The sequence below is a fragment of the Scomber japonicus genome, chromosome 14, assembly GCF_027409825.1.
Source record: "Scomber japonicus isolate fScoJap1 chromosome 14, fScoJap1.pri, whole genome shotgun sequence".
NCBI lineage: Eukaryota > Metazoa > Chordata > Actinopteri > Scombriformes > Scombridae > Scomber > Scomber japonicus.
The window spans coordinates 29,746,701-29,770,605 of record NC_070591.1 but is presented as its reverse complement, the minus strand read 5'-3'; the positions used below and the strand labels follow the sequence as shown (position 1 = coordinate 29,770,605).

The 23,905-nt window shown below is 40.1% G+C and overlaps 1 protein-coding gene across 1 annotated transcript in view; it reads left to right on the top strand.

The window, feature by feature from the left end:
• Positions 1 to 23,416, top strand: part of LOC128372962 (ras and Rab interactor 2-like) — a 49,496-nt gene extending 26,080 nt beyond the window's left edge. The window contains exons 6-12 of the mRNA XM_053333172.1: positions 2,664 to 2,736; positions 4,894 to 4,985; positions 11,630 to 13,270; positions 18,766 to 19,074; positions 19,201 to 19,332; positions 19,465 to 19,628; positions 20,682 to 23,416. Coding sequence (XP_053189147.1) covers positions 2,664 to 2,736; positions 4,894 to 4,985; positions 11,630 to 13,270; positions 18,766 to 19,074; positions 19,201 to 19,332; positions 19,465 to 19,628; positions 20,682 to 21,146 — 2,876 coding nt within the window. The 3' untranslated portion in view covers positions 21,147 to 23,416. The remainder of the gene's footprint in view (positions 1 to 2,663; positions 2,737 to 4,893; positions 4,986 to 11,629; positions 13,271 to 18,765; positions 19,075 to 19,200; positions 19,333 to 19,464; positions 19,629 to 20,681) is intronic.
• Positions 23,417 to 23,905: the final 489 nt, after the last annotated feature.

Genomic DNA, 23,905 nt, shown 5'->3' with positions numbered 1-23,905 from the left:
TAAAATGAATGTAATCATTTCATACATACCATAGTATATATTTGTTTACAGTAATGCATGGAAGGCTATTGAAGTGTAGAGCCATGATAATATAAACCACTGTGTCTTCATACTCATGGATCTGTTTTTTTTTTTGTTTTTTTTAATTCTCTTTTTATCTAGAAAGGCAAATTCCCAATACATATAGTAATTACAGCATTTCAGACTCTCACTAGATCATAGCCAGTTATATGTCCCTTGTTTGTTCCCCCCCCCCCCCCCCCCCAAGAGATAAGGGAGGATGGGTGCAGAAGTCTCAAGTGATTTTGTCCGTATTGCCTTCCAGAATATTCTTTTGCAAGCACCAGTTATTATAGTCATGAACAACAGCAAAACAAAACAGGGGAGCTCATCATCTCTGACCAATCATTACAGATACATTAAAGATACAATTAAATAAATTCAGATCTGATCAGTTTTACATACTCAGTCCATTTGGTCCAGATCCTGTAGAATTTAGCTTTTTCCACTCTGAGGGAAAATGATATCTTCTCCATAACATGAATCCATTCATCAATGGTGGGTGGTTCTACTTTTAACCCTTTCCTCGTGATGGATTTTTTACTGGCTGCCAATAATATAACAAGTAATCTTTTGTCTTTAATATCTCATGTTTCGAGTGATAAGTCTCCCAGATTTATAGTTTCACATTTGAATGGAATGGATCTGTTTTTAAGCCAGTTTTCTTCTATTGTATGTCATCATCTCACCGTTACCTGGTGCAACATGTTGCAGCACATTGAATTTTTCTAACATGGCTTTGTTTTCATTAAGAACATCCAGTAAGACTAATGGCCAAAATACACAGTGTGATACATCTGTTGCAGCAGAGTTTATATCATAATCACCTGACGCTGCTACCCTGACCACTCATCACTTCCATTTCTACGCGACTGACCCTTTTTTCTCTTTATGCGTGGCTCTGCAGCCTTCCAACAAGTTTACATTATATAGAACTGTGTAAAACAATGTGTACAAACTGCTTAAAATTATTCCAGAGGCAGTGCAACAGTAGGGCAACCTTGTAGGCTTCGTCTTCTTTCTTTTTTTTAAAAACCATTGCACAATAAAATAACAATGACTGAATCTGTTGTTGAGTGCCAAGAAGGAGAACCTCAGTTTTGCTGCTGTTTGATTGGAGGAAATTTGTACTCATGCAGGCCTTCATATCCTTAAGACTTAAATTGACTGGACCTGTTAGTGCTTGTGTTCTTTGGTGGAGAGAATTGTTGTTATGTGTGTCAGACACAGGGATTTGTTTTGTGCAGGTGAAGCAAAGAAGGCTGGTTGGTTATTGTACCACCTGGCAAACCAAAAGTCTTCAGTAAAGTAAATGACATGGTTTTGGTGCTTTGTTTGACTGGGAACTGACTGTTTCAGCACACATTGTTGTGGGGGGTCTACAGCGATTCTATGTTGATTTGAAAATAATAATTAGAAAATATAAATTAGTGCAGTTCAGTTGACTATCTTTGGATTGTAAGCAAGTAGACAGAGCTGATTCCAGCTGTTTAGGCCTGTCGATTTGACACTACTGAAGAAGATGTCTTGTCTTAGTATTCAGTTTGACTTGCACAACATTTACACCACAAGTCTTGTGCTTTTACTTAACTAATGACCTTCGTGCTCCAGCAGTGAGCCTTGTCTGAAATCAGTCACATATATAATATAATAATTAGAGCTCAGAGGAGATTTGAGATAGATGAGGACAGTTGTAGGCATGCAGCCATCTAGACATATGTTAGGATTTAACCCACTTCCCTTATTCCCTCCTAAATGTGAACATGCATTGTTCTCTTGCTCTTTCTGCATTCCTTTTCCTAAGTCTTTTCTGGTGTATTTGTTTGTCAATGATTTCAATATAAAGATAAAACTACAAAAAATAAACATCATACTTCCCAAGTATGAAACTGGGTTCTCACAATGATAGCCATACAAGTACATACACACACACACACACACGCACACGCACGCACGCACACGCACACAGATAATTGCAGTATATACACACATAGTATATATCTATCTCTGTACATACCCAAGTTTATGTCATGTTTAATTCACTACCAAAAGCTTTTGATGTGTCCTGGTGTGTGCCAAGTTGTGAGAAAACGAGTTCCTGCCCAGTATTATTATTGACAATAGATTTCTCTCCTCCAAGCTATTCGTCTAATCTGTTTTCCAGTGAAGCACTCTCTTGCACCTCCCATCCATAAAGCAATGGTTTGAGTCGCATGGGGACAATGGTTACCACCACCAGTCATTCTTGAAGCTATTTGTTTCTATTAATCTTATGACCCAAAATACCCATTTGCACATTGCACCCTAAAGGGAAATCCAAGTTAATTTAGGGACTATAAAGATAAGTTAAAGCACTCCTTTGCATGCCTTGGTCTGGCTTTGAATCTGGCTCTTATGCTTGTTTTTCAGCTGTGTCCTCTTTGTCCTTTGCTAGTGAAATAAGTAAAAACACATCACAACACATCTTAAGAGTTGCTACAATTTTTGCTGTACAGTGTGTACTTTTTTTTAACCAGATGAAAATAATGAACTCACTGAGCAGTCATTTTAACAGCTCTGGTCTCTGACAGTTTCCTGTATTTCATTGTGTCTTGCTTTTACAGCTTTCTCTCTGGAGGGATCAGGCCTAAGCTTCGCAGATCTGTTTCGTCTGGTGGCTTTCTGCTGCATCAGCAGGTGCGTTAGTCTCTAAATTACCCGTGATTGCTCAAAGACATGAAAACCATGCTGGTCTGTGTTTGGACCTGTATGTTTAATACACATCCAGTGTATTGTTAACTTATTTGCGTTATAGAGACTAGTATTGTCTCTGTTATGCTTTCTGTAGAATTACTTGTTGAGATGAAGTGCTTAAAGTCTGTTGTTTTGGTATTATGGATCGTTTAGGTGCTGCAACACATTGGTTATTGTTAATCAGGCTAATCAAACATTGTGTCATTTGGTATATGTTAGATTTAAATGACATACTTTTTCTTTTTTTACCAAAATGCTGTGCTACCATGTATAAAATTCATAGTGTACGTACGCCCAATATGGGAATAGATTGGCTATGACCATGTAGTAGATAAAAATAAAAGTGTGGTGATGAAGAGTGATGGGAACATTTGTGGGATAAAAGCTAAAAGGAAAAATCCCACTAATGTGAAGGTCCAGCTTGGAAGTTCTCACAGAGAAGCAGGAGACAGCTAACGTAAGCTCACAGTCACAAACACAGCAAAGCTTACCTCAATGTCAGGTTATTTCATCCTTTACAGCTTCTACTAATCAAAGCTTTCCTCCTAATACCTGAAAACTCAAACTAAATAAAAACTGAACTAAAACTAGCCAGTTCCTCAAAATAAAAACTAAACTAAAACGACTTCATCACTTGAAACTGAAATAAAAAACAAACTGAAAAACTAAATGAAAATAAAAATTAATGAAAATTTCAAAACTATAATAACCCTGGTACGTATATTAATGTACAAAATCTATGACATTTCTGTAATCATGTAATGCAAAGAAAACGTGTTTGTGTCGGTGTGAGTTTAGTCCAAACACAACGTGAAACACCACAAATAATAACAAAGGCAAAGAGGAAGTTTCAAAGATTGTAAAAAGCACACATTCTGAATGAGGAAGGGTTGTTGAGTGCATACACTTTTTTAGATGGATACCTAAACATAGACAGTTAAAACAGATTTATACCACTATTGCTGAACTACTCTGTTGTACAAACTTTCTTTTCTAGACTTTGATTTGTCTTCTCAACCCATTGTTGCCATCCACACTTGTGTATTTAAACAAGGCAGACTTTTTGGGCATTTTGAAGCAGTATTTCTATTCTAACATTAATTCAAGCACTAAACTTGCTTCACAATCTTTACTCTGTTGGCCAAAAGTGGCAGAACATAAGAATTGATTATCCAGAAATTGTGTGAAGTCATAGTAAAGTTAGGATTAAAAGAAATATTTATATTTAGTTAGTTTAGTTTTTATTTTTCATGTCATGCCAGACACATAACTCACCCCACATGTAACTATAGACTATAGGACAAAACATCCAAAATATTACAAGATATGTTCAAGTAACACATGTACAAGACCAAAAAAAACATCAATTATAATATTCTGCTGTATCTACATAGAGGCAACACTGGGTGGTGAAATACCAGATCTCAAATGGGCATAATTGGTTTCTGATATAAATGATATATAACATAAATACTGAGCCTATAAACTGCAGTTTTGGTTCAGTCCATATGTCAGTTGTTGAACTTTTCATTATTAAAAAAACACCCCTCACCAAACCCATAGCTGTAAAAGAAGGTGTGTGCTTCTTGTAAACCCAATCCTTTTAAAGGGTTTAAATTGTGTAGATGTGTAAATAAACGAGTGCTTCCATATACATTCCATATACGTATTTCCATTTATGCAAAGTACCTACTCTCTTCTTAAATATTCGCATTGTCATTCAATGACATGTCATTTAACACGCTGACTTTTTCCAGGTTTGTCTGTGAGATTATTACAATTTTCTGAAGAAATCAGTATTTTTCAGCTTTGATTACTCAGGTTTGACTCACTCAGATTTTTGACTGAAAGCTTTGGAAACTGTATTAAAGTGTTAAAAGACGCACAGGGAGTAGAGCAGCAAGCACATTTTACCCTCTGGGTATGTGGTTAAATCTGTGGTTCAGCCAACACCACACACCCAAGCCAAGCCACGCTCTTTTCCAACGCAGTGACTCACTCACTTTTAAGCTTTCAATCCCACCCTCTTTCAACTCACTTTTCCTTTTTTTTTCATATGCCCTAGAATTTCTCACTTTCACTCTTTCCTCTTTTTCCTAGGGATGTGTTGCCCTTCACTCTGAAGCTCCCAGAACCCATTGCTTCAGCCAGAACCTCTGCTGATCTCGAGGAGGTTGCTAAACTTGGAGCAGGTTAGTTCTCTCATTTGAATATATCTGGATGCAATTGGAGGAATCGCTAGGGTGAAGGTGGGATATGAAAAGTGAATTGATTCCATTGCAGCTGAAGTTAACAGGATAAATCAGTTCTTTCATTTCTTGTGATTAATAGATATTCTTTTTTATTGGAAAGAACAAAGTTGGCTGATAACATTTACACATGTTGCAGTTTTCACTTGTGTAAATGAATAGTCCACTATGAAAACATAGAATGTGTAATGTTGGATAAGCAGCTTGCATGTATATCTGCATCATCTGCATTTAACATGATTGAATTAAGTATTAAAATATAGTGAAATCAGTGGAAAAAAGGGAAAGGGTTATCATGTCATCTATGGAAATCCATGGAAATGTAATGGATCTGTGTGTAGATGTATAGTATCCCTGTGTCAATGTGAGAGTGTTGACACTGTTAATGAGTTGTGTTTGTCATTGCATGTTAAGGAGCCAGTTTGATACAATTATTGTTTTATTTATTTTTTCATCACTCTTATGCAGCCAAACTGATTCATGCACTTTTTATTAGAATGTGTTTTCCTCCTGTCCGACATCTGTTGTGAGTAAAAAGTGACTTTTTATTCCGGAGGCGTCACACACACTTGTAAAGCCCATCTCAACCGCATTCCCCCCTCTGCTCCAAGTATTAACTGGCATGCCACTGCTAAATGACTCACCCCCAGGGACAAAAGCCTGATCCAGGCCCAGATTAGTTGTGCTTGGCCAGGCATGGACTCCGGCGAGCGCTAGCTACTTCTGGAGCTTTTCCTCCATCTCAGCTACAGAAAGGCCCTCTTACAGTCCTGACCACAGAATTCGTAACATTTTCATTCGTATAATCTGACACCTCCGTCATCCAAGTGCGAAGTCATTTTAACTGTGATGAAGTCTAAGTCATCTTTTTTTTCTTCTTAAAAGATGATATTTGGCTCACACTTCTTCTAACTTAATTTAGCAGATCTAAAAATAGTGGATTAAAGCTGAATAGGTTTTGTGTGAATTTCTCTTCCGCACCACTTCCCTTTTCATAGCCCACTCAGAGTGACCTTTCTGCCCATTCAGGCTCCAATGCTGTGACTCAACTGGCAGCTATCATGTGTACCAGACTTCCAGTGTCCCTCTGCCTGGCAGTCTCTCAAACAATTCAGGGTGACACACAATGATTTGATGACACCCTATCTTTAATGTGGCCTTGAAGGAACTGCAGACATGCATTTTCTCTCTCTTTTCTCCCCACTCTCATTGTCTCTTTAACTCATAAAAGGGATCCTGTTTAAGATGAGACAATGGTGGGTTTTGTACCTTTTTAAAGGTAACTGACCACAGTGAATAGTTGATCTAAAAGGCAGTTCTGACATACATCCTAGCAGCATTGTGTGTGTGTGTGTGTGTGTGTGTGTGTGTGTGTGTGTGTGTGTGTGTATGTGTGTATGTGTGTATGTGTGTGTGTGTGTGTGTGTGTGTGTGTGTGTGTGTGTGTGTTGTATAGACTTTGACGTCTTCACAGTATCTTGTTACCTGTCGTAATTAGAGTTAAGTTTAGGAGACAGATCGTTATTAAGTTGAAATTCAAATTGTTATGTTAAAGTATGAGATGAAAAGCTTGGCAGGGTCTGGCTTACCCACTATGAGGCCCACTGGACAACAATGAGCCTTTCTAGAGCCCCTCTACAAACATTCCCCCAAACAGTTTCCCCCAGATTCCCAGAAACCAACCAGTACTTATGTGCTGGAAAACTCTCCTGCTGTTTGTCATGATTTGATTAAACCCAAATTACAAATGGCCTTAACTGTTTCAGTTTTTATTTGTGCTTTGGTTGTGACTTTTACCAGGGATACACCTATTCCAGTGAATGGCTTCCTGGTACTGGCCTCATTGGGTGGATAGAATATTGGCCAGATATGACTGACTGACCTAAGCATTGAATTGTTTTGTTACTTAACTCTTACATGCTGTTCAGGGTCAAATATGATCTATTTTATTAAATTTTAAAGCTGTAAAAACACCATATACACATTTACTCTAGATGGACTTTTCCTAATGCGACCCCAAATATACAAAAATGGAAATCAAATGTATCTTTTTGTTATTTTGTCTGCAGCTCATACACATTTTACAAAGATGTCCAAATTTTACTTGTTTTTATCAGAAAATTTAGAAATCAGCATTCAAACATGTTAAATTCCTCATAATCTATAAAAATGTCATCCTAGACCAAACAATAGGGATTGTGTCTTCTTCTATTAATTGAATTAGAATACACTTCTCATTAAGGATTAAACAAACATTAATGAATGACTGACAGGATTTATGAATGTGAATTGGTGTAGAGACTGAACAGTACGTAAGGGTTAAGGTATTTGTTCGTGTGGTTTCTCAAAAACTGCTGTATTTTGTATTTAGTCATTTGGAAGAAATGCATCAAATAAATGCAAGATGTTGACTTGCAGTGACTTGCTGACAATGTAGCTGGCAGCACACAAACATAGTATGGTATTAATGGCAGTGTTCCTGTTAAATTGTTGTTACTCATCAGCCAACTGCACGCAAGCTATTCCGTATTAAGGAGCTTGTCTGTGTTTTTTGATCAAATGTTTGATGAGCTTAGTTTCCCAGTAGTATACAGGTTAGACTTGGTTATAAGGTTTAAAAAGGTAAGAGAAGCACCTTTGTTCCTGAAAAGTCTTGGCTTTAATCTCAGTATTTTCCTCTGCAGCTACATTAGAAGTGGCTGTGAGCCCATGGTTGTTAAAACCTAATTACTTTCCTCCACTGCAAGTTTGCTTTCTCTTCTGGAAGTAAAAGGCTCCTGTTGCTTTCCAAAAACCTGCTATAAGCAGCTTGCACAGGCATTCCACAGATTACCTCATATTTAGCATTTTACATGTTGACTAACCTACAACATAAGGACTCAGCCACACATTAGCTCAGATTATTTACCGTAGCTTTAGGGCTACTGCAAGTGGTCTCATTTTCATTGAGATAATACTCATTGCCTTTTGCTAGTAGTTGGAGCATGCAGTGTGGCAATCAAAGCAAGTTCTACTGAATATGTTGGTTTGATAAAGCTGGAAATACTATATACTGCAGAATTGTCCATTCAACAACAGAGATGTGCTAATGTACCAAGACCAAACATTCTGATGGTAGCAACACCGCTAACCATTTTCACTACTGTACATACTATGAAGGCTGCCCCCCAAACAAAGATGTGCTCCATTGACTAGTAGTCGCTACTTCAAGCCATCAGTTGACTAGTTGTTACACATTTATGAAGTTACTTTAATTATTTAAATATATATCTTTGGGGGCATCAGAAAATGGTTTGAGTGTCAAAGCTGAGAAAGAATGTTATAAGTAACATTGTTAACAGTGTTCTATATTACAGAGAACACAAAACTGTAAATAATGAGCCTTTAAAACAATTATACAAGCACACACACAAAGTGAGCTGCCTGTTTACCACAATGCTAATGGCAAGAACAATTTAAGGATTATGAACGTGTTGGAGTTACCTTTTTAAATCTCTTGGGTCAGTTAGTTCAGAAAAGTATGGAAGCTGATTCCAGAGGAATCTGTGATTCTCTGACCACACAGGACCAGATCACTAACTGACCATCTTCAGCTGGCCAATGGCTTAACTTTGCCTTGGCTGGCTGTCGCCAAGCGTTTCATACATATTCCAGTCATACTAGATTTGATCAAACATTGACAGAACATAGGTCTTGAATGGAGTTTGGGGTTGTTGTTTTTTTCCTGCGACTAACTAACCAATGAAAACTTGGTCAATAAAACTCTTCGTTGGTGAACTATTAGGGGAGAGGCCATACACATCACATGTGCCGCTGTGGTGTTTGTTAGTAGTCGCGCAGAGTTGGGTGTGCAGACGGGTGAGTGGTGTCGTGTTCAATTAATCCTTGTTCTGCCTTTTAACTATGACCACCCAGCAGGTAACACACAATTAAAAATTCCTGCACTCCAGAAAGACTTTTACACAGATTGGTCGGATCATAACTCTGACTTTAAAAGAACCAAAACATCCAGCACATTATAATTTAGTTTATTCATTTTACTTACTCATAAAGTGATAACAAGTGCTTGTTTTTTGGTTCTATCACAACTGTTTTCCCCAAGGTGATCATGGTATAAAGTGATTTTACAATATTTTAACACTTACTATAGTATTTCAGTAATGTTTGATGGTTATCCTTATACTTTGGCCATAATAATAGTTGCATTAAAATGTTATACTGGCAAATCCCAAGTCTGTAATTCGATTTTTGAAATATTTGCAGTTCTGTAACTCTGTGGTAGTTCGTTCGTTAGTTGTGGTAGACTATTTCTGTCTCAGTTTAGCTTCCTTCTACAAGTGGCCCTTGACTTTCCCAGTTCCTACATCAACCACACCAAACCACATTCCTCTAGGCTAACAGTCCCAGGTGTATAGTGAGTTTGTGTGTCTTTGTACAGCAGGGCTTTGTTGTGCCTTGCTTACACTTGTGTGAACATGTTTTTATATGTATTACTGAGTAATCAAATTGATTCCTTGAGATTAGATGTGAAAAAACTATGAAATATCTTTAACCTGTATCTAATGATTCAGTAATAAGTTATTAGAAATTTAGAAAGAAATTAGAACAGATTTTTAGAAGAGAAAGTAAACAAGAGTAGAGTAGGAGGGAAATAGGAAAAACTTGTGTTTCTTTGCCAAAGAGAGAGAACAGAGAAAGAGAGATCAGGCAATTTCAGTGGAAAGAGGGCGGGGATACTGTGCTAACAGCCCGCCTACACACACTTTAGCACGAGTGAGTCATAACAGAGATTGAGTGTGAGTGAGCCAAAGAAGCCAGTTGAGTTTCAGCTAGTGGAGACACTGCTTTGTGTCCTCTGCAAAAACCCTCCAAACTGTACAGAGATCTAGATCCAGTCTGAAATCAACAGCTGGGTGTGTGTCATCGAGCTTTGGATCACAGTAAGTATTGTTGCCCTCTTTTTTCTGCTCTGTGGTCTTGTGAAGGAGTTGCTCTGTGTCTGGCACTAGTATTCCTCATGTGGTATTGTTTCCACTCGTGCGTGCCTGTCTTGTTTTGCTCTGTCTGGTACGGCTTGGGCTCTAAAGGTTCAACAAATGCTTGTGTTAAAATTGTTTGGTCCTATTTTTCTCTGTCGATAGCTCCCTTAAAGGCTGAGCCTCTCAGTCTGCAAAAATAAACATCAGTGATTTTGCTCTGAGTAGCATTTAGAGGTATTTTGAGATGGGCTGTAATTGAGGGATTTGTATTGAGTCACTGGGAGCCGAGTAGAGGAAATTGATGTATATGCTTTGTTATAGAGCATTAGAAGAAACATCATTTTTCATACTCAAAGCTGTAGAGAGATACTATATTTATCTGATTTTGCTCTAGGTGAAAGAGTATACATTAACCCCCGTCAGAAATGCAGTTTATTAGTACAGTTCAATGTAGTAAAGCAATTTGGTTCGACTCTATAAAAGCGACCTTTGCCATAAGAACCGCACTACACAAATAGCTGATGACTGACAGTTTCACCATTGGGGTGTAAAGATACACAAAACATTGTTCAATATGTATATGAGTTTTTGAGTCATGCTATATAACACAGAATATAACATTTCTTTTTACTCATTTAAAAAAACTGTAATTCTAACTTCTACAAAGCTGTCAGTGTTTGCAAATGGGAACAAAGCAATCAAAAATAACACAAAGGCTGTATGTCAGTATTTCTGCAACTGCACATGTGAAAGAACATGATCAGTGAGAAATACCTCTGGCATTTGCCATTGCTTTGGAGCAGAATCTGCAATGAGAGGCTGCTTGAACACTGTAGTGTCAAGGTTTTCGATCACCTTCAGTAATAGACATACCTAGTCGATGTCTTCACAAATGACTGTTTAATGGTGCTTTTTTTCAAAGAGAGAAAGAAGAAATCTTTGTCAAGGCTGACGGATTATTTCCTCTTGTTTAGTTTTGCTATAATGTGCTTGTCCATACCAGTGATGCTAACTGTTTGAGCTGGGCTCAACCTGTTTGCAACACAGCCAAACCTCTAGAATTTGTAATTCTGTCATGGCCCAATTTATAATGGAATTAGGGGCCATTCAGAAATTGCGTCTTTTGCATTCACAAATGAATTATTTGTTATGGAGACATGCAACAAATAAGTTCAAACCGAAAACAACACTGTTACAGTGCATATTCACTGGGATGCACTTTTTTCCAGTGCTGCAAACGCACCACAGATAATTTGAAAAGAAATAACCAATCAGCTCTAAAGGACACATTCTGTCCAAGGACGTCACAACACCTGGTTAAATTGTGAGCCAATGTTGGTTCCTAACTGTTGATAAAAACCAGAAAGATACAAGCGGTTTTGGTTGTTTAGTAATGGCAGGTACTTAAACACAACATCAGTAGACACAACATCTGAACTTACCTTACTAACTTAAAAAATGATTTAGTTCTTAAGGCTTAGTAAGAAAGGCTGTATACCAAACTATAGGGAAGGGATGAAAACCAGGCTTACTAATTTGACACTTATGTATTGTATCACACCATACCCATGTAATACACGTCCAATAATTTTTCTCATTCTCACACAGGCTTCTGGGACAGAAAGTTGTGCCGCAGTAGGAAGAGTTCAGCCTCGGTGTCCGCAACAGCTGTTCCCGATAGGCCACCCCCCCCTGCCCAGAGACCTGCCTCTGTGGCAACCACCCCAGGGCGCCCTCGGCTTCAAACTCGCACCCCATCTGAGCTTGAGTGTTGCCAGTCCAACGGAGCACTTTGTTTCATCAACCCCCTCTTCATAAAGGTTCACCAACCAGACAGTGACCAGAGCACCAACTCCAATCCTTCTAGCACAGCAAAGAAGGGCCTGAGGGAGGAAACCGATAGCAACAACAGCAGCCCAGAAACCAGCAACAAGTACATTCAACTGTCTTGTGACGACAGCCCTGAGGTCTGTCTCTCAGAGGTCGATGACAGCAAGAAGTCAAGCCTAAGCAACCTGCAGGGAAACACAGAGCTACAAGACAATAAGAGTCAAAACAGAAGCAGCCAGAAGCAAAGTGATACAGATACTGTGTCACGGTCCCCACCCCCTCGCCCTCCCCCACCTCGTTTGGTGCCACAACGCTCTGGCCCTCCTGTCCGACAGCGCAGCATGCCTGAGAAGATCTCCTGGATCAACATCTCCAAGGAGAAGGTGGAGGAGAGGGAGAGGGGCAGCAGCCTCCTTTCTCGTCTGGGCTCCTCACTAAGCATCAGCCCTTCATCCTCCCCGCCTAAAAGACTGAGCATCAGCTCCCCCATATCTATCCCCCGGCCCTCCATACCACTCTCTCTATCATCTCTGTCCTCCTCTCCACGTCGGCCCAAAGCCTCACCATCATCCAGCCAGGAGGATGCTCAGTGCCACCTAGCACTAGAGGACAAGACTATTGAGGAGGCCCTCAGTAAGGCCAAACGGTTTCAGCGGAATGCTACCACAACCACCTCTGAACACTCCTACAGTCCTCCAGACCCTTCTCTGTTGACAACCAACAAACCAGCAAAGGTGCGAGAAGGAGAAGAAGAAGCAGGAGTGGAATGCAGTGGGGGTGGACAGCGACTGAGCGACATGAGCCTTTCCACAGATTCCTCTGACTCTCTGGAATTCTCTCAGTCCTCTGCCTTCTTCCTTCCTCCTCTCCATGACCCCAACCCCCCCACTGTGGATGACTTCAACATCCACTTACCCCTCTCCCTCCCCCCACGCCACCTGCCTTACTCCAGCATGGAGGAAGACGACGACGATGAGGACGATGAGGACGAAGAAGAGACCGACTATGGTGTCAGCCTGGAGAGTGACCAGGACCAAGACCAGGACCTGACCATGGTGCCGCCGGGGCACCGCACAAAGCGTCGCCCCAGTGCCAGTGCTTTGATCCTCCAGAAAGCTCTGCGTGGGCACCTGCGCAAGATGAGCGGCGTTTTCAACTCGCTGTTGACACCTGAGAAGAGGGCGATCCGCAAGGTGCTGGAGCTGTCCAGGGACAAAAGCTCGTACTTCGGCTGCCTGGTGCAGGACTATCTGAGTTACATGAGTGAGGCTGCAGGCAACCAGGCTGGGCAGGGCTACGCCTCTGGGCTGGAGCTGCTGCAGACTCTCCGCCAGTTTATCACCCAGATGAAGAGCTACCTGCGACAGAGCTCCGAGCTGGAGCCACCAATTGAAAGCCTAATCCCTGAAGACCAGATTGGTGAGTGTGGAATGAATCTAGTTTTTTCTTCTTTTAGTCTAGCTCTCTGCTCTGTTTCGTCACCCTTGATATTTCTCTAGTTTTACAAGCAACAGCTTGTGCCTCGAAATTATCACTGTTACCTCACTGTGGAAAACAACATTAGTTTAATGCTTTAAATATTAGTAATTGTGGGTAATTTTGTGCCTAAAAGTTCGGTCTACTCCTTTATTACCGCTGACATGCTCAGACTGTGATTGCAACATTTCTACGTTTGAAACATTATGACCTGGTCTTCAACTCAGCAGGGAGGGTTGCTGGGTGATTATTTTTAGGAAGTGTGTAATGTATTCATGGAGACATGTTAAGTTTTATGTCACAGAAAGTGTATTTAATGTAGATGCAGCAGTTTCACTTCAATATTTTAGCAGTGATGACATTTGAAAACTTGTCCTCACGTGTTTGCAACTGTGTGCGTGTGTGTGTGTGTGTGTGTGTGTGTGTGTCATCAGGTAAATTTCAGTTAGTTGTATGTAAATCATTTGCAAAATTTGAGGATTAGTGAAAAAATTCAAGAGACTTCAAAACTCCTGTAATACAATACTAATATTTGCCACTCCCTTGTATTGCCATTTGTTCATCCTGTGTTGTATCTTACAATGCTAAGGTTGCAACATGAAAAGAAAAAAAAACAAAACAAAACATAGATATTTAGGGGCACACACACCTGCCGGAAGAGCAGTGTGAATCTTTTTAGGCCAAGATTCAGCGGCTGCATTAGAACTTGGACAGAGTAACGTGTACACAGAGGGCACAAAGAGGGGTTTATCTCAGGAGGAAGGCGGCTATTGAACCAACCTGTTCCTACTGGCCTCATCCAAATAGTTCACCGGAGGGCTATAATTATGAACTGATGAGCTGGGCAGAAAATGTTTCTTTTTTTATATCAGTAGTAGTAATCACATAGCAGAAACTCATATTAAATAATCGATATTTTAATGTTTCTTTTGCTCACAGTTTTTAGTAGTCAGTTATTCCTAGATACGGATTAACAGTTTTACTAAACTTGAACTTGGTAGCAGATCTTTAGATATGCTATCTGTGTAGATGACAGCAGTGATGTATACACAGTTAAGTTGTAACATGTTCAGGTCTGAATGTCTAATGTTTAGAAGTTGACAGTGACAGTTTTCATACAATCTTGAAAAACAAGTAAAAACTGAATAGATGACAGAAAATCCAAAGAAGGAGCTTCAGGTGGCAGCAACTTTATTTTGATTCCAGTTAGGACATTTGATTTATGCCCCCCCCCCCCCCCAAAAAAAAAACTGAAGAACACAAAAATGTATGCAGTACAGCTAGATGAAGACACAATCCACTGTTTGGACTCGGGAGATGTTTAATTCACAACCACTAAAGGAAAAATGAAGACAACATTTTTAAAATGCCTGTACAGTATGTCTTGTGTCATGGTTGCCCCCCCCCCTCCTTGTGCCTGTTGTCTGACTGGCCTATTTACATGGGGATGACACACTGGTAACTGCTGTGGTTTTACTTCTTGGAATTATTGCACAATATTTTGTTGTGGTAGCTTCATAGAGTGTTTTCTGTTCGGCTCAAAGGCCCACTGGCCCAGATGCATCTGAATGGCTGTTTGCCAGGTCGTGCAATCCCTGTCTTACTCCAGCTCCACTTCTTTTATATCCAGTCTCCAATCAGAGTGAGAGGATTTGAGGCAAGCCCCCTCCACTTTCTGTCCCAGTCTGTCTCTCTCTGACACTCTCTTTGCATTTAGTCTCCATTGCTGTGTTTCTTTTCCTTCCTCTCTGTCTCCAAAGCTCTTCCTCTACCACTCTGCTTGCTTTAAAGTGACGTGCCAGTATTTTGAGTTGGACTGATGGTGCTCTGATGCAGTATTCATGTAAACGAGGGTTGATATTTGCACACACAATATGGTCACTTTACTGTAAAGCTGCCAGACATAACAAGAAGTGTAATTCAACTTTTTCGACATTCAGTAAATCTAGAGCTGAAAACAAAAAATGTGCATAAACATCATCACATCTGGGCACCTGTGATGTGGCAATGGAAGGAATCCTGTGAGTAATACCACACATTTTCAGAAGACAAACACAAAGTTTGAAATATGGAAAACGATGTTGTTGTTGTTTGTCTCTTGCACTCACTCACCAACCCAACCATGTGTCTGTGTGGGTCCAGGATGTTCAAGCGGGGTGATAGAAGCGGAGGGGGGGGGTTCAGAACAAAGTTCCTTGTATTCCGCTCAGCCCACACAGCGAGGCTGTCCTCCAGCAGATCTGCTTGAGCCAACTTGAATTCACGAAACTGTGTTTGTGGTGCTTTTTATAAAGTGCTCGAGGATTATGACAACATCAACAGCTGGATTAGACCATTGGTTAGGTGTATTTGTGTAAGAAGGTCTGACATATTGGGTTGAAAGTAAAACGCTTCCCACTTATAAGCCAACAAAACTTATGCAAAGTTCTTGGTCACAGAAGCTAGAAGTCTTTAACAGTGAGCTGTTACCTACTGACTCTGGCCAACAACACTCATTAGCTTCCTTGTGTTTCTTCCATACCTACAAAGAAGTCATTACCACAGACTGTAGCTTTTGCATAACACCAAACTTTGACACTAACCTGTTCTGATTAATCAGACCTTTTGGGGGAAAAAAATAAAATCAATTAATAAAAGAATGAACGGTAGTTTAACAAAGTTTTGACAGTAAAAAAGGATAAGTTGTCTATCTTTGTGCAGCTGTTGGAATTTCCCAGCTAGTTTTTTCACCTTTCCTGTGAGCCAAACAGAAAAGTCCGATGACGCAAAACTCAGCGGAGAGAGAGTACACCCTTCTTTAATTACTAATGAACACAGTGACCTCTAAGCTCTGGATCTGTCAACCTGGATTTGCCTGTTTGTGTGACCCATGGGTAGAAAAGGCTATTTTTAGTGATGTATGTATCAGGAGAGCTTCTTGGTGCAGTGACAGATCAGATAGACACACCTCTCCTTCTGATTACACCAGGCTATTTTTACCTCAAGGAGACACAGACTCATTGTCTACATGTCTTTGCTTTTCAGGGTCAGTTGTTAGTTTGGTATGCTTTACTATGAGTCTGTCAGATTTGTAATTGTTTTACATTTGCATTTTCTATAAGATAATTGGCACAGTTGAGAGTGCGATAAAAAACTGTTGAGGAGTCCACTTTGCATGGCTGTAAATCTGGACACTATTAGCATTACACGAGCAGAGCACAGGGTGAGTAATGTTAGCACTGTCTTCCCTACTTTTTATCACTTTAATGCAACCATGGGGGGCTTGAGTGATTACTGAGCTCCAGGAGAAACATTACAGGGGGAAAAATGCTATAAATAAGAACTACATTACTTATCAATTATATGTGGACTACTAGTTTCTTTATTCATCACTGCCCCTTTACTCTGTAGTCCATTAATAGATTGGTTGATCAACAATTAGCAACTATTATAACAGCCAACAAATCATTTATGCCAAGTTTGAACCATAACAACAACTGCAGGCTGTGGCAGGAATCACAGCATGTAACATATTTTTGTGTACTATGTTCTGCAACATAGTTTTATTTGGAATTATATAAATGCTAGACTTTTTTCTGTTGATCTTGTCAGAGCCATGGGTAGTCTCTGCAATGTTTTCCGTATGTCACCAGGAAAAACAAAATGAGCTGATAATAACTCTGTCAGCATCAACAAATTCTCTCACTATCAGCTCAACAAAAACAACACGTACGTTGCTGATGCCAGTTCAACATGCTAACCCTCCTTACTGGAAACTCATTCAGTATCTGAATGAGGAAGTAAGCCTGTTCTGTTTGTGAGAGCCTGGCACGAGAGCCATGCCCCCAATGCATATCACTTCACCCTCAGCTGTCTGGTCTGGTGCCAGCAGAGCTATCAGGAGACAGCAGCACAAGACATTTTCCATCCAGAAGAGCAATGGAGGTGAAATTTAAGAATTCATATTGACGAGAATGACAGAGATCAGTTTATCTAAATGGCAGATGCTGGCTGTGGTGGAAAGTCAAATCTGCAGATGTGCTCAGCCAAAGAAAAAAAAACTGCTGACTTCGTCGTATTCTGGAGGAAAGTCAGCAACACACAGACGGCACTAACACATGGTCCTTATTCAGCAGTGCTGTGGTTTGCTTCCATCCTGTCTGTATTATGATATCATAGTTTGTGTTAGTTAGACTGCATGGGCTGAGCTTGTAAAAGCTGATGTCGACAGTGTCACAGTGTGGACACACACACCATGCGCTTCACTGTGGGTTATCCAGCTCCAACAACAACAACAACACAGTCAACTTTCCTTGACTTCGATTGAAGCGAATGAACAATGGGAGGTTTGGTTTTCACAAATGACAACACAAAAGGCAAAGAAGTAGTGATCTGACCTTGACCGGCTCCGGTCTTTACACTACTGTGACTCACAGTTTGCACAACAAAACTGATAAGGAATGAAAGGCTGACGTGTGTTTGCACTGAAATGAAATGACCTCAAACTACCAACTGGCAAACAATCATAGATCCTAGTTAGAGTGACCTGTGGAAGTGTTTTACAGTTGTTATCTGCTGTTTGCTTAGATATCAGAGTATGGAAGGAAGGGTTGGGCCCTTCCTTCATATGGGAGAATATTTCACAGACAAACTGTAATATGTGGATTGTGATAGTGTAGTATTTCTGAGTTTCTCCAGTACATCTGAATGTCCAGCAGTTGAACATCCAGGTTCTAGTCACAGCTGCAGCAACACACAGTGTAGGCATATGTGCAAACAGGGAGCAACAGCGAAGGAGTTTCAGGTTTTAATAGCAGTGCAGTACGACTTTTCCCTGAATGTGATTTCTTGCCATTGTTGAACTCTGTGGCTCACTCTGGTCTATGTATTCAGCCTCCCCATCAATCATGAGTCCACTTTATTCCCATCACTTCTATCTGGTGGATGCCAGAAAGAGAACAATAGATTATGTTTCCTCAGATCTTCTTATCAGTTGTATGATATATTGCTTTTACTGGATATTCATCAAACAGTACTTATAAAACAAACAAAGGTTGCATGCAGCGCAATAGCCAGTGGCAGGATTCAGATGAGGATCACCTGGTCTAATAAATCATAAATAAGATGTGGCAATTAATAAAGACAAAATAAGCAACTATCAATATTAAAGTTGAACATTCTTAATTATTATTTATAGAAAGTTAAATACTAAAAAAAAAAAAGACTGTGGATGTGGGTCAAGTGCGACAACCTGTTTGTTGGACGAAAGTACATGACATCTAATAACCCAACTGAACCCTACCTACTTCAAATCTGTTCCAACTTTGGGAGGAAATGGTGTGTTCATGTAGGAGCAGAGCTTACAGAGTTTGAATCCCCTCAGTAAAAGTAGCGGTAGAATCTTTGCAATGGTCACATGTAGTTTCCATGTAGCTCACCTGTTTCCTCCTCCTTAACAGACGGAGTCCTGGAGAAGGCCATGCACAAGTGCGTCCTGAAGCCCCTCAAGCCGGTGGTGAGCGTGGCCCTGCAGGAGTTCCAGGTGCGCAGCGGGGCGTGGCAGGAGCTGAAGGAGAACCTTTCGCTGGCGAAGGCTCGGCAGCCACAGGACATGGGTGTGGCCGACGCGCTGCCCCCCGACCCCGTGGCCATAGAGAAGATTAGGCACAAGTTCCACACCATGTGTAAGCTCTACTCGCCGGAAAAGAAGGTCACCATGCTGCTGAGGGTCTGCAAACTCATCTACACTATCATGGAAGACAATTCAGGTAGAGGCAGTACACTAACTACTCACTAAACCACTAAACTCAGCAGTACTTATTAATAAATAAAGAATAATCATATACACAATAATCAGTAGGGGTGACACAGTTGTCCACAATCATTTCTGTCAGGTCGTCTGTACGGTGCTGATGACTTCCTGCCCATGTTGACCTACGTGTTGGCCCAGTGTGACATGCCTCAGCTGGACAATGAGATACTTTACATGATGGAGCTGCTGGACCCTTCACTGCTTCACGGAGAAGGTGCATTTGTTTAAAGCTCCACTGTAAACACTCCACGCTCTGATGCAAAAAATGCAACATATGCTAAGAGGTACTCAAGCCTCCTTCAGTGTCCATATTGTAAACCCTCTACCCTGTTGTGTTCATGTCCAGGTGGTTACTACCTGACCAGCGCTTACGGAGCAATGTCCCTAATCAGAAACTTCCAGGAGGAGCAGGCAGCCAGGGTGCTGAGCTCTGAGACCAGAGATACGCTCCACCAGTGGCACCGCCGACGCACCACCCAGCGATCTGCACCGTCCATTGATGACTTCCAGGTAAAACCTCAGTCATACTTCAAGGAGACTTGAAGTATTGTATTGTATTGTATTGTACTTGGCCTGAAAGTGTGTGGATGGTTTACATGGTTCGTTCTTAAGATTACAAAAGACAAAAGCACATCGCCTGGATTTTAACATTTCATTAAGGTTAGTTTGAGATTGATTGATTGATTGATTGATTGTAAGATTATAATGAAACCGAGGCAATTACAGATTCCAGTAGCTGAGGTTCTTGAGTTTGTGCCAGACCATGAAACATGAAACCATTGTGTCCTAACCATAAGGAAATCAACACTTATTGATACATCCTGAATTTACTCACCAGTGTCAGTATTTAAAGTACTGCTTCAAATGTATTGTTTCTAAATTACAGTAATCAGTTAAACACAAAAAAGGTGGTTGTTTAGTTTCTTGCCTGTATGTAAGTATCCTCACTAATATAGTGAACAGTTTTTCTTTAGATTTACTGTTTATTTTTTAAATATTTTATGTTCAGAACTTTTCATTAGAGCAAAGCATGACATGATGAAATAAAAAATGAACTACGTGCAACACAGTGTGTCTAAAAATAACCAAGTTTAATCACCCACTCCACCCATATCGGTAACTATGTTATGGTGGTAATACTTAAGAATTTAATCAGAAAACTGGATCTCGTACAGTTTTTCTGTCTGTATGATCAGAACCATTTTAGCCATCTGCTTTTGAAAAACAGTAACGAGTGATGAGATTGGCTGTGATCCACCGGAGCATCAAAGATTGTTTTGTGGGTATTGGGAGATGCAATTTACATTCACATTTTGCCATTTATCCAAAGTGACTTGAAAGTGGGCCAACTGTTAGAGGACAGTGACTCAAAAGAGACGTGGTACAAATGTTCAAGTAGCCCCTAATTCCTATGAGCATAGACAGAAGGGAGTGTTTTTTAATGAATTGTGTTTTAATTAAATGAATGTAGATTTGAACATCTTTAATGTCAGTGCCAGCCAAACATGTTGGACTAGTGCCCTGCCAGTGTGTTTCTGACTTTTTATTCTAATTGTTCCTCAGAACTACCTGCGGGTGGCACTGCAGGAGCTGGACAGTGGCTGTACTGCAAAGACTTTACAGGTCCGACCTTACGCCACCGTGGAGGAGGTGTGCCAGCTGTGCGCTCTTAAGTTCAAAGTGTCGGACCCTGAGAACTACGGCCTGTTCCTTCTAATAGAAGGCAGCAGCCAGCAGCTGGCTCTGGACACCCACCCTCAGAAGATCAAGGCCGAGCTCCACAGCCGCCAGCAGGAAGCTCCCTTCCATTTTGTCTTCAGACGCATAGCAAACAGCGACTTCTCGTCATCAGCTCCCAACGATTCTGCACCCAACCTCAATAACCTCACTGTGACCTCTGACCCCCAGTCCAACCAAGACGACTTCAGCACGGACATGTCAACCTCCCCCTCCCAGCCCGGCCTCAGGCCGAGTCTGAGCCTCAGCCTGCCTAGCAGCAACCTTAATGGAAACTCCATATCTATATGACTTGAGAGTTAAGAAGTCTGAACGGGGTTTTGTGACAGTATCGGCCATTATCTCTGACAAACATGGCTCCATGTGGCCTACAGTAAACAGGCTGGCACGTTGACTGTGTCGGGTTCAACGCTGTGCCGTGCCAGTCTTCACAAAGCCGGACTTCTCCTTTTGAATGATAGTCTGTCTCAGTCAGCATCCCCTCTGTGGAAAGTTTTGTCTGACAGACACGGGTGAAAGAGGAAAGGAAGAAAGGAAGAAAGGAGGGAAGGAAATGACAAAGATGGAGTTTGTTTATAATTCCTTCGCTATATATGTGACCTGATGCAGATCTGGCATCAGCAACACTTTGCTACCTTTAGGTTACATAGAGGGAAACAAGATCTCAGATATGTGTGAGATTAATCTTCCATCAATCACTTTAAATATAACATATAGTTTATTTAGGTGATACTGTAGGTGAATTATGATTTACTTGTTACAGTTGCTGGTAAACTGTTATTTTGTTGTTTGTGTTGAACTTGTTAATCCTTCAGATTGTTTGTTCACATGAATATAGCGACACCCAGAGGTGGCTGGTATGCATAACACGTATGTTTCTGTAATATTTTTCCAGAGCTCCATTTGAAACATAAAAAGGGATATAGGAAGAACTCAGCTAAAAAGATACAACTTCAAACAGCAACAGAAACCATGAAAATACACCCCAGAAACAAAAAAAAACTATAACATACAGAGCTATGGTAAAAAATACAAACAAATGATTTCCAAATGTGTTTACGTGGCTGCCTCATTCTCAAAACTAACAGTGTTTTCTTTTCTGTATTGGCTCCAGTAGGAAGGTTGTTTTTTTTAATTGTTTTTTTCCCGGATCACATCTATGCGGTGGCTACTGGTTTGTGGCTCATTAGTCACTGACTTTTCCCTTTTGCTTTCAAAGTGGAGCATCACCTAAGTAAAAAGTTCGACATTTGTTGACAGCATTCACAATGAAAGTTAAAATATGAACAAATGCTTACATACAGAGTCAATTTTGATAATTGATCAACCAGTAACACTTTTTAACAAATGTTTCAAGCAAACATTTGACGTCAGAGAAAGAAAAGCTGCAATTGAGAACCAAGAAACATCAAAGTAAATCCAATATCTTTAGTTTTTGGACTGTTGGTCTGATCTAAATCAATGATTAAAATAATCTGTAGTTGCAGCCCTACAGTGAATGACTATTGCAGGTAAATGTTGGTGAGAAACAGTGTCAAATATTAATTTTTTTATTTTTATTTTTTATGAAATAATCTCAAGGATTAACATTTTTAGAGTTATTCACATATTGTAGCAGCATGTAAATTGTGTTTAATTGTAATGTTAGAAACAGGCAGATCTGCCAGTGTTGAAAACAGTAACATTCATTTATATACTGTATTTACTGATTATCCTGGAGATATGAAAGATGTTGTAGATATTGTGTAAGGGCATATTTCCCATCCAGTTACAAAATGTGACACAGGAACAGCTAGATCCTGTGGCTGGCTGCCATATTACAGCTCCAATAAGGTCTCTGTACTACTGACTAATATGAAAGGTTTTTATCCTGGTGAGAAAAAATAAAAAGTTGTGGCCAGTTATATAAAGGATGTGTGGACCTGTTAGCTGGTCTGAGGTCACACACACAGTGAAACATGCTGTATGGCTCTTGTAATTATGTGGAAAGACAAAAGTATGTAAGGGGACATTGAACAGAAGAGGGAATATTACAATACAGACATCTACATCAGTATTGAGCTCATTACTGTCAGTCAATAAAATACTTGAAATTTGACATTTTCTAATGAATTTTAAATGTTCCAGTTGTTGGGAAATTTAATTCAAATGCTGTTTATTTACTGAATGAGTTGAACTGTTCATTCCTGTTTTACATTGACGTGTAATGTAAATGTTTGAGGTGTGGTTGGCAGAAAGATGAGAGAAAAGTGAAAGGCTGAAGGAAATTTGAGAGCTTCTGGATGGCAGTCATGTATCATCCTGTATATAACCTGTACCTAGCTCACCATGTATAACCTCTGGGGGCCAACTGTTCAAAGAATTTACTCATACTGCCATGTTATTGGCAATCTAACTGTCTTTGATAAAGCAAAGTATTTATATGTATCTGTGCAGGGATTTTTTCACAGATGGCTTTTCCATGTCTGTAATATTCGTTATGGTGTCAACACATCATGTGCATCCTTCGTGTCATTGAATGATATATGATATAAATATTCTTTTGCACTTAATAAATGTTGGAAAAAGAATTACACACCTGACTTTTGCATTTTGTCAAAGACGGTCAATCTTGTTGCCCTTTGTTACATTTTGATGCATTTATTTTCTGTAACCACTAGATGGTGCTCATGCCTCACATCTTTCTACCGTCAGTGGATCCGGTGATACTTGTTCCACCTGTCCTCAGCTCCTGAGCTGACTTCCGAATTAATCCTAGTTGACACATCAGAAAGCTCTCTGGATTTCAGGTAAAATAATCTTTATTTATCCCATGAAGGGAAATTGAAGTGTCACAGAAGCAAAGGAATCACAATAACAGATGCACAGTATAGATAGGTAACCTTTAAAAAACAAGATTACTATAATATACCACACATTAGGAGGATCTACTGTTATATTTAAATATAAAATATTATACATACTATACACACATAGAAAATAAATAGTAACCACAAAGTGTACTGAGACACAAAATGTCACTGAAAACAAATTGAGAAAATTGCAAAAAA